The sequence below is a fragment of the Vanacampus margaritifer genome, chromosome 7 (genome assembly GCF_051991255.1).
Source record: "Vanacampus margaritifer isolate UIUO_Vmar chromosome 7, RoL_Vmar_1.0, whole genome shotgun sequence".
Lineage (NCBI taxonomy): Eukaryota > Metazoa > Chordata > Actinopteri > Syngnathiformes > Syngnathidae > Vanacampus > Vanacampus margaritifer.
In genome coordinates, this window is record NC_135438.1 from 21,785,576 (window position 1) to 21,797,690 (window position 12,115).

Below are 12,115 nucleotides of genomic sequence, written 5' to 3' on the forward strand. Positions count from 1 at the left end.
CTGTACCGCCACGCAACAGATCTCTTTTTCAGGGAGAGGTTTATTAGACACACACCCTGTGGGCATCACGTTGGCCAATCAAGCTCGTTACCAGCGGTACTACGACAGGACCGCTGCGGGCCTCCACCAGAGTTTCCTCTGGGTTCGCCCTGCTCGGGTATAGTTCACCATCTTTTGCAACATTTTCCGGCCTTCTGCCATCCCATCCCATTCATAATGGGTTAGTTATTGCCCCAAATCTCCCAGCCCACAGAGACGCCTCTGTGTCCATGCATTTTCCATAGGCGGGGAGACTTTTAACTTCCCGCTCCACGCCGGCGCAACATTTTCCGGCCGTCTGCCAAACCATCCCATTCGTAATGGGTTTGTTACTGCCCCAGTTCACTCAGCCCACAGAGACGCCTCTGTGTCCATGCACTTTCTGACACCTTCATAGGACACCTGTACCGCCACGCAACAGATCTCTTTTTCAGGGAGAGGTTTATTAGACACACACCCTGTGGGCATCACGTTGGCCGGTCAAGCTCGTTACCAGCGGTACAACGACAGGACCGCTACGGGCCCTCACCAGAGTTTCCTCTGTGTTTGCCCTGCTCGGGCATAGTTCACCATCTTTTGCAACATTTTCCAGCCTTCTGCCATCCCATCCCATTCATAATGGGTTAGTTATTGCCCCAAATCTCCCAGCCCACAGAGACGCCTCTGTGTCCATGCATTTTCCATGGGCAGGGGACTTTTAATGTCCCGCTCCACGCCGGCGCAACATTTTCCGGCCGTCTGCCAAACCATCCCATTTGTAATGGGTTTGTTACTGCCCCAGTTCACTCAGCCCACAAAGACGCCTCTGTGTCCGTGCACTTTCTGACACCTTCATCGGACACCTGTACCGCCACGCAACAGTTCTCTTTTTCAGGGAGAGGTTTATTAGACACACACCCTGTGGGCATCACGTTGGCCGATCAAGCTCGTTACCAGCGGTACAACGACAGGACCGCTGGGGGCCTCCACCAGAGTTTCCTCTGGGTTCGCCCTGCTCGGGCATAGTTCACCATCTTTTGCAACATTTTCCGGCCTTCTGACATCCCATCCCATTCATAATGGGTTAGTCATTGCCCCAAATCTCCCAGCCCACAGAGACGCCTCTGTGTGCATGCATTTATCATGAGCGGGGAGACTTGTAACGTCCCGCTCCACGCCGGCGCAACATTTTCCGGCCGTCTGCCAAACCATCCCATTCGTAATGGGTTTGTTACTGCCCCAGTTCACTCAGCCCACAGAGACGCCTCTGTGTCCCTGCACTTTCTGACACCTTCATCGGACACCAGTACCGCCACGCAACAGATCTCTTTTTCAGGGAGAGGTTTATTAGACACACACCCTGTGGGCATCACGTTGGCCGATCAAGCTCGTTACCAGCGGTACAACGACAGGACTGCTGCGGGCCTCCACCAGAGTTTCCTCTGGGTTCGCCCTGCTCGGGCATAGTTCACCATCTTTTGCAACATTTTCCGGCCTTCTGCCATCCCATCCCATTCATAATGTGTTAGTTATTGCCCCAAATCTCCCAGCCCACAGAGACGCCTCTGTGTACATGCATTTTCCATGGACGGGGAGACTTTTAACGTCCCGACAGTAGATTGCATGCCTGAGTTTATATCCTCTAACTTTGTCTCTGTCTCCCCCTCTGGCAAATCTGCTGAGCCCCACCTCACACACACAGTGGATGGCATCACAGGGTATCAATTGTATAGGGGAATTTATACCTCAGAATTTGGAGTAGGTTGTCTCATGACTGAAGGGTCAGCAGTTTCATTCAGGGTTCTGTAACTAAATAGACACATTACACAGCATTCATGTTGCATTGTCATAGTGGGGTACACACACAGGTGTATTTTACAAAATGAATTAAGGTCACACTTTATTGAGTGTCTCACACTGTCACAGCCATGCCAGAGTGCCACTATGCACAATATCCACACCCTGGCTCAGCTAAAACATAAATGGACCAGGGCCATAATCACATTTAATAACACCTTTGTCTACTACGCTATTGACACAAGGGCTGAACGATTAATTGCATTTGCGATTTGACTGCGGTTTGAAAAACATGCGTGCGTCTTAGCTGGAGTCATTTCAGTAGGGGAGGGGTAGGAGCCACGGGGTAGGGAGGAAAGTGGTGGGGCCGAGCGAGGCCGAGTGGAACGGTCCAGGATGGAGGGAATTGTAGAGGCGACTTCAACACGACGCTATAATGGCGGATGCAACAGAAAGTTTAGTACCAGCAAGACAATTGTGTGGATGCATTTTGGCTATAAAAACGACGCTACGCAATGTAAAGCATCGTGCAGAATCTGCCTCCCTCCCGTTGCTACCTCAAGAGGGGACAATACGAACCTTTTTCAGTGCTTAAAAAAACCCACACCACCCAGCACTGAATGATAGCTGCATTATGACTAAAACGCCAGCGACCAGTGTTTCAACTTCTGTGTGTGTGAGCAGAGGGTCAATGCGTGTGTGCGGGAGAGCGAGAGGGAGACAGCGTGAGCGGGAGGGAGGGGGGAAAGGGATAGAGATAAACCGGGTGTAAGGGACAGAGGTTGAAAATGTGTTTATTGCAAAAATTATTACCTTGAAGTTACTTGCGCTCATCTTTAAAACCAGCATAAGTTGACATGCTGGTTTTCCTAGTAAAAAAACTGTGAGGTACTCACAATTATACAGAACAACTTTTGTGGCTAAGAGTGCTATACTTATTTTTCTCATGAATTGCTAGTACTGAGTTAATCTAATATTTTCATTGGTATTCAAAAGTTTTTTATTTTCAAATTTGAATGAGAATATAGTGTACACATATTTTGTGTTAATTAATTTTGTGACTTTTTGAAAGTACAGAACCTTAAAAATGTTTGCACTTCTATGATAAAAGTTTATAGATAAAAGTTCTAATGCTTCTCATTGGTTGATTTATGTTTATAACATGGATTTATTTGTGTATGTTGAAAAATAGAACAGGACCTAATTTATTAATTTTTTTAATCGCATAGTAAATCGGAAATTTTTTGGGGGAAAAAAAATCGCAATTACATTATTTTCCATAATCGCTCAGCCCTAATTGACACCACATGTTTGATGTGAAAAGTGTCAATGCCAAATGTCAATAAAGTAGGCAAGAAAAAAGTATGTTTTATCTCGTTTCAGCCGGGCTATTGGTCAAAATTGATGGTTTTACCTGTATATGTTATTGCCGCATACTCATCCATCTTCCTTCTCTGTGGCGTTAAGCAAGCGTAGTCGTCCTATTTTGATACTCCACTCTTGTCTTTATTTGTTACAGAACAGAGTGACATCCGTCTCCAGCAGTATCATCGTGCTTGCCAATGTCGCCAAATGTTTTCCTGAAAATAGAGGCCGTATAATTAGAAAACATGTCACCATTGTGGCCAAAATAATCAAGATAAATTATATTATTGTAACATGAAATATTAGGAAAAGGGTCTAACTTGCATTGTATCGTATTGTCGAACTCAAGCTTGAACCAGTCTGGTTCAAAGAGAAACCTGAACACTTTCATGCAGGCCAAGACTTTTAGTCCAAACGTGTACAGCTAGGTGGATTACTTAAAGGTGCAATGATTGTGCAGTTAAAAAATGTTAATATTAAAGCAGGGTTCACCAATTGCGATCCTCGAGGTATATGGATATGGCACCCAACGCTGCAAACAGCAAAGCCCTATGCGCGGCCCCACTGTGGCCAATCGGGCATCAGTATTATAAAGGGAAGTGACCTGAGAATAACAATACAAAAACAATAACAAAAAATACGAAAATAAGTTAGCCTACCCTTCACAACCCTGCTAGCCCAGCTAGACAGGTCGACGTAGGGCGGACTAAATAAAAAGGCAGCCTATAATCGATCTAAAAGGACAGCAGGTAGCAGCAGAAAAAATACTTTGTAAATACTGTCATTTTGTCTGTTTTTTTAATCGTAAACAGTTTTTAAAATGTATTTAATGAATACTGAAAAGCATGTACAAAAAAATATAATTATCATCATTATTATCATTATTATTGGAAATTGGGGGGATAGATGGAAGTCGACGTATTTTCTAGCCTCTTCCCACAATCTCAAACGGTCCCAAACGCCACTTTTATACTGGTCACCATTACTAACACACGCACAGACTATTCAATAGTTTGGTAGTTAGCACTTAGCGCCAAAACAAACTGTCAAACAAATGAGACTGAGACGTGTGAAGCTTCGAACGTCATCGGTTACGTGATACTTGTAGAATGATACAAACTCCGAAACACTGATTGACGAAATCCGAAACAAGTGTCAAGGTATCTGTTTCATTGGACCATCTACCATAATTATTTGCAAAGACTAACAACCCCGCTACAACACAGCCGAAGGACTTTCTCTGTGTCCAAATTCTCATGGTTGGGTCCCCCGAAGGCCAAATTTGTCGACCGTGTGACGACATCCCCGGCGATACTCGACAAGACACGGACTTACATATGAATGGACTGTCAATGCTGCTTGTCGGTAACACGTTGACTTAATGGAGAAAATACACGGTAAGGGTACCAGATCTACAGACGGAGTGGTAATGGCTCATTGACAAACCATTTACATATAAATTTCGTGAGTGTAGTCGAGTCGCGCCGGGATGTACTCAACGGTCGACAAACTCGGCCTTGTGAATTTGGACACAGCCAACCTAAACCCGCCCAAACACTTACACACACAAATACTACAGACCTGGTTTCCAAATGTGCTGTTTTCCGTCGTCCATTCCGTTTCTCCGCATTTTTTCCGCGGTTATTGGGTACAGATCCGCACCCAAACCACCGTTTCCGCAATAACGCTCGTGTCCAACAAACATTTCTCCGGCATCCCCCTCGGTACGTGTCCTTACTGTCAAGTGTCAAACCGAACAAATGCTCACTTTCGGATTATAAAGCGTCATGCGCGGGAAACTGGTGTGTGACGTCGTTGTGATTGACATCATGGAAAAATACTGGTCTGGGTACTAGCGAGACTCGGGATGCTGGGGTGTGACGCCTTAGTGAGTGACGTCATGGAAAAACACTGGTCTGCTCCTTCGGCTCCCCGGCCTGCACAACTGTACCGAAGACGTCACGCAGCAGGATTGGCTGGAAGTCGTGATGGAGAAAAAAATATATAATAATAAAATCACATTTCAGAATACTGTGTTACGTATAATTTGTATTTAAGGTCTTTTTAAACAATCTTAAGGGTTAAACGCGTACGAGTTTACAGCTAGACAGCGAGCTGGGCTCTGGTTGGCAGTGGTACCGTCACTTGTCTTCAATGCAGGCCTCGTGGCTTTTCCCGGGCCCAGCTGTGCATAGTGGAAACGCCGAACCATCGCGTGTCTCGCGAGAGGAATCGCATCTTTGCCAGAAATAGGTTCGAGTCCCGACCTAATGTAAGGAAATATCACTCACATGCCTAAACTGTTCAAACCTTGATTTATGAGCATTCTAAATTCAGTTTAATGAGAAATCGAAGGCATAACATAAGGCCAGAAAAAAAGAAGAAATCGAAGGCATTAAATGAGCAAAGCAGTTTTCTTTTATCTGATATGAGTCAATACAAATCTAAACAAGTCATTATAGCCATAGTTCTCATTGCCTGCCTGTTATTATTTCTAAAGTTATGCATAAAGTTTTTTTTATAAATATTATTTTAGTGGAAATGATTAGCTTTTATTCTTCTCTTTTGTTTTATATATTCTATGAAAGTTAATAAAAATCCAAACAAGTAATTTTAAGCATTGTCATTCTATTGTTAGGAGGCTCGTGCAAATCTGCCTGTTGTTTTTAAAGATATGCATTAACATTTTTTAAATGTTTATAGTGGAACTCATTAGCTTTTATTCTACATTTTAATGTAATTGATGGCCTAAAATGTTCACCTTTACTGAAATTAATAACCTTAAAGTTAGGCATACTTTTATTTAATAGACTTCATTGTAATTAATAGTAAAATAATATTTAAAAATAATATTTTTCAGCTTTATTGTGTTCAATGTAAACTGATATTACTGAAAAAAGAAAACGGACCAAAATTCAAGTTTCAATAATTTTATTCATGCATACATTATTTAATTGACAAGTGTTTTTATAATAAAACTACAATTATTGTAATTTCCTAGATGGTAGCATTAATTGACATTTATTTTGAAAGGACATCTAACGAGATACAGGGAAAAGGGAAAGTTTGACTGTGTGAATAATATGCAAAGCAAAGAATTGGACTTGAACTTATAGAGATGCTGCCTCTGCTTATGGGGCATGAGCACTACCAACTAAGTATACATTTCATGTAATCTAAAATCACTTTGAAACAGCAGCGGCATGGCTGTGGTCGTCTAATATCCCTGAGGTTGTGGTTTATTTATTTATTTATTTTTTTTAGGTTGTGGTTTCTGGCGGCACAGTGGATGACTGGTTAGCACATCCGCCTTCCAGTGCAGAGGACCTGAGATTGAGTCCAGGCTTCGGCCTTCCTGGGTGGAGTTTGCATGTTCTCCTGTGCTTGCGTGGGTTTCCTCCCACATTCCAAAGACATGCATGGCAGGTTAATTGAACACTCCAAATTGTCCATAGGTGTAATTGTGAGTATGGTTGTTCATCTCGGTGTTGCCTGCGATTGGCTGGCAACCAGTTCAGGGTGTACTATTGCCCGAAGCCAGCTGGGATAGGCTCCAGCGCCCCCCGCGATCCTTGTGAGGAAAAGTGGTTAAGAAAATGGATGGAGGTTGTGGTTTCTATCCCTGGCCTTTGTGACCATGTCAAAGTATCCTTTAAGCAAGATACTGAACTCCCATTTGCTCCTGATGCTGTGTCAGAAGGTAAATGAGTAGTCAAAATGTAAAGCGTTTTGAGGGCATCGTAAGGAATTTTCATAACAGTAAATTGTTGCTATTTTAAACCCAATATCAGTTGTTTTTTTCGCCAGTTGTTTGACATGTTTTGAAAGATGGTGCATTATTATTTTTGTGTCATATACTGTTCTATTACATCAAACAAATGATCATGTCATTGAAAACAACTAATAGAATTTTCTGATTAAACATTAAAAAACGGAAAATAAATAAATAAAACTACTACTACAAACTTTAATTATGGGGGGGAAACTATTTTTATGAGAAGTAGTTTTCTGTTATTTCACTGTATTTTTTTTCTTGGCGCCCCAGTTGCCGCAAAATTACAGTTTTTTTTAAACGTACTTTTTCTTCTCAAGGAAGGTATAAATAATTGGATATTCCCTTTAAACGTCTAAACTTTTTGTCATCGAATCAGGTATTTAAATTGTGATTAGTTGTTTTTTGTTTTTGAAGACCTTCAGATTGTAGCACTAGTTTAGGATGGCTACCTCAGAAATCGGTTTCATTTTCTTTGGGAGCACCTTTGTATTTGTATTCTTCAATGGTAACATAATACAGTACAGACGCTCCCCTACTTACGAACATTCGAGTTACGAACAACGGTACATACGAACATGTCTGCGCGTACAGTATGTTGAAAAATGTCCGGTAAATTAGATTTTGGATGCGCGCCTTTTTCCGAGTAGTGCTTCTTTCCGCCGCTAATACCGACGCTTGGCGCTGTGAGAGCTCACCCAGCATTGGAGGCTCAGCAACGTGTCGAGGAGGAAGAGGAAGAAACGCCTGTCCCCATGAAGGAGGAAGTAACTTTTAAAGCCCATTCCAGCGACGACGAAGACCCTCTCATGATATAAAATCCTCCTCTTCCTCCTCCATCATCTCCTTAAGCATCGAGTACATCTTCCAAAAGTAAGTTAAACTTCATTTTATTTATCTTATTACGTACATGTACATAATGTGTGTCTCTCGCTCTCTCTCTCTAACATACGTAGTACAGTACAGCACTGTACGTATTCTCTCCATTTTATTAAATGTTTTTTTCAGTACAAACCAATACAGGTTACTTATACAAGCCTTAAACATACTTATATAAACCTTCAATATACTTATATAGGCTTTAAACATAAATTATAATACAAAATATAGCGCTGAAGCAACTTACGAACAAATTCACCTTACGAACGATCGCTCGGAACGTAACTCGTTCGTAAGTAGGGGAGCGCCTGTACTGTAATACTCTTACTTACAGTCATTTTAGTTGTAAAGCTTTAATTGCACTTACAGTAACAAATCAAAACTCCATCATCTTTTACCTGTGACTTTATGCTAACACTTCGCTGGCACTCTTCGTCTGAGAATTAGATTACATGTTTTCTTTTTTGACATTTTATAAAGACTAGTGCCATTACACCAATTGCATTGAGTATTATTGTTGCATTTTACCTTTTTAAATATAATCCTGTTTTAACTACTACATGACTGTTAGGGGTTATTGAAATTGTATTTGTTAAGAGCTTTGAAATTGACACTTAAAATTGATATTGTTATTGTTAACCCACTTTGATCATTTGAAAATAAAAAGTACAGTTGTTTGAAGTCATAATGGGACAATTATATTCTTCTCACATAGATAATGTATCTTGCTGTTGCAAATAATAACAGAGCCTCCACAACCCTTGCCTTCTTCAATGAAGCTGTTGAGAAGTATGGCTTACCTCAAAGTTTAGTCAGACATCATCACCTAGCCTATCCTACCCTTAATAATGTCAATCTACCTGTTCTAACCATTGACTTGTTTTAAGGTTTTCGTTTCAGTGAAGTGTAATGCATAATTAATAGGAGTTCTCATTTTTGTTACATTTTCTTCTCAAGGGTTCGTGGTGACCATGGGGTGGAAAATGTGGATGTAGCCCAGCTGATGTTCTCCACAAGAGGAATCGGCAGAAACAGCTTCATTGCAGGGAAAAGTGTGCATAATCAGAGTTACGTTAGAAGACACTTCATTTTTATGGAACTACCACATTCATAACCTTGTAAGTTTACAGGGTGAGTAAAAAAAAAAGAATACTCCAAAATCAATACACAATATTAAAAAATAATAATAACAACACAGAAAACCTCCGGTTATACACATGTTGTAAATACGTTCAAATTATTCTTGTTTTTGAAGTGGTTAAAGCAGCACGGGCAACATCTAGCTTATTTGAAAAAGAGAAAAGAGCTTAACTGAATGAAAACTTCACTGAGCAGTCGATGGCTGTGATTGGCCTGGCAGAACCTCAGTGTGTGTGATTTTATTTTTTTCTTCTTGTGGTGGTATGTTAAAGACAAAGTTTATGTTACACCACTTACATCAAATATCAATTACATGAAAGACCGAGTAACAGTTGCAATCAACATTGGCAACTTACGGTTGTCTTTACTGCCAGTGGTAGACACTAGCCACGTGTAAAACCTAAAAACTTGAAGCTATTTACAACACAAGTCCAAGCTACAGTTTTCCATTGTTTTTCATTTTTGCAATATCGCATGATTTTTAATTTTCATTTGATTTGTAGCTTTACAGGATATCCCCTTGAGATGCAACATCTAATTTTCAAAGGTGACATTCCAACACATACAAATAGTAATAATGTACAAAATAAAGGTAAAGAATTCCACTGCGTTCTTTTTTTAATCACCCTTACTTTCTCATTAATTGAAATTAATGGAATATTTGTTTCATTTATGAAACTGCATTTATCATTTTAAACTACTTTTTTTGTTGATAATAGAAAAAAAACATTTGCTATTGAAATGCTTAAATTTAAAAGGATTTGGAACAATTCAAACATGCTCTCAAAAATGATTAAATAATTAATTGGATAGCCAAGTAGTTGATTAATTGTTGCACCCAGTTGCTTGTTTTTCCAAATATGATTCACTCTTTTACATGGTTTAAAAGGTTATCTATATGTCTTCTTTAATTTAAAAAAAAGGGGGGGGGGGCACAATTACATTGACTTTACAGAATTGAACGTCTTTGGCGAGATGTCAACACATCAGTCACTTGCCTCTACTATGCTGTGTTGCACCAAATGGAGGAAGATGATCTCCTGGACCTGTCCAGCAGTGTTCACCTTTTCTGCTGCCATTATGTCTTCATTCCTCGCTTCCAAGCCCAGCTTGATGTTTTTAAAGATGGCTGGGACAGTCATCCCATGAGCAGCGAGGGAAATCGTACCCCGAACCAACTGTGGCACATGGGACTGCACTATAATTTACAAGAGTCTAATGATGTTGTAAGTACTTTTAAAAAAATTGGTAAGCAAAACTTACTTTAAACAGTAGACAATTTATTTAACCTGAGGTTTAGTATTAGTAAATAAATAAATGTTCATACTAATCTTACAGTGTACACGTACAAGTTTACTGATGAGTATTTTCTAAATAAAAAAACAAACACACGCAATAAACAACTTATAGATTTGTATCAGGATTAATTGGTATTGAATAGAATCGTGACCTATGAATCATGATATGGATCAAATCGCCACGTACTCGGCAATTCACACCCCTACTTAATTACACTGGCTCATGATTACCACATCTAAGAAAGTGATACCACCTACGCCTGAGGTATTTGTCAAATGACACAATCAAGGGATGACGTCTCATTTTCCTGAATTATTTACAAAGGGACAGTTTTTTTTTTTAAAGGTTGGTTGGGTTATTCGAAATGCTTGTCCTGTTTAGTGTAACAGTAGTAGTAGTTCGGCATCATAACTGATCAATTAATATTAAAAATGGAAACTCCCATTAGTCCATTAGTTGTTATGTAACTATTGTATATATATATATATATATATATATATATATATATATATATATATATATATATATATATGCTATACATATAAACTTGCTACCGGTAACTCCCCTAAATTAAACTACATCAGGCTCACAACTTTGCGTTTAGACTACTGCATAACTATTACTTTGACAAGCACCGCACCAGGCCCATGGTGTGCGTGCTGAATAATGTATGCAAAACAGACCTGAAAAGAACTCAGACGCTGAGTTAAAGCGACGAGACGCTCAAGGAAGCGCTGGTGAACTATATGTCGACCACCCACTTAAAAAAAAAACATTAATGTCAAGACAGTAGCGATATTCCGCTCACCTGCTGCTGCAGCGAAGAGCTGTTGCACTGATCGGTCATTTTTCTAGAAGGCAAAATAAGATAAAGTACACTATGGAGTCAAATGTGTACATACATAACATCGATTCGGTGCATCTTCCCTGCAGTACCTGTCAATGGCGCATATGTCAGCGACATGAATTCGTTTGTTAGCCAGCTAACTTAATACAAGAAATAACAATTTTAACCAACACAGGGGAGCAGCGCACTGCACCATTCTTGGCATATAATGAAGTAGTTTAGTTGTTCATTGTTGTCATATAGCCACAGTATTCCAAAGCATGAGATGCAATTAAGTCCGTTGACGATAGAAATGACGATAACGACTAGACTGCTTTAGCATGAAATCAAATGCCAGCTAGCTAGAAAGCGAAATATGTGATGCTAATCATAAAAACAGGTTGGATGACCAGCGTTTAAACAACAATATTTGAAAGAATGATGAAGTAACATAATACTTACCTTGTAATACCAGAAACCAAAAGAGACTGTAGTCTTCTTAATTGTATGTGGTTGGCGACGATGTGTCCTGCTTGTATCCTTCCGCGAGTCCCGCCACCGTCGTTCGCTAAACCAATGAGTTTGCGCTTCAGTCCGCTCAAATCCTTCTCACTTGATTGGTCAAAACAACCATCCATTGTACCAGAGCCCGCCCCCTTCTCTACGAGTACAAATCACGGCGCTCTACAAGTACAAATCAATTTGCCCCATACGTCGCGGTACATTTGGTGCTAAACTCACGTCACTAGAAAGCAGCAGAAAAAACACTTGTCGACTTCTTTGACTACAAGTTGTCATTTCTACAAGTACAAATCACAACTTTTACAGATACAAATTTACACTTTCAGTACAGGTACAAACATTTTTTTGTACAGGTACAAATCATGACTTTTACAGGTACAAATTAGTTTTTACAGATACACATTTTTTTTACACAGGTACAAATTTTTATTACAGATACAATTTTTTTTTTTACAGGTACAAATTTTTATTACAGATACAATTTTTTTTTTACAAGT

General features: G+C 40.0%; 1 protein-coding gene and 1 long non-coding RNA gene across 2 annotated transcripts; both read right to left on the minus strand.

Moving 5' to 3' along the window:
• Nucleotides 1–679: 679 nt before the first annotated feature.
• On the minus strand, nt 680–5,054 carry LOC144054613 (uncharacterized). The gene is made up of 3 exons (XR_013294682.1): nt 4,762–5,054; nt 3,230–3,395; nt 680–1,827 (listed from the first exon to the last, which is right to left on the minus strand). It is a non-coding gene; the product is annotated as an uncharacterized LOC144054613 (long non-coding RNA).
• Nucleotides 5,055–6,094: 1,040 nt separating this feature from the next.
• LOC144054612 (uncharacterized) lies at nt 6,095–11,796 on the minus strand. The gene is made up of 5 exons (XM_077569757.1): nt 11,559–11,796; nt 11,079–11,121; nt 10,036–10,149; nt 8,775–8,866; nt 6,095–6,751 (listed from the first exon to the last, which is right to left on the minus strand). The coding sequence occupies exons 1-5, from the start codon at nt 11,732–11,734 to the stop codon at nt 6,658–6,660; spliced, it is 519 nt and encodes a 172-aa protein (XP_077425883.1). The 5' UTR covers nt 11,735–11,796; the 3' UTR covers nt 6,095–6,657.
• Between the last annotated feature and the right edge of the window lie 319 nt (nt 11,797–12,115).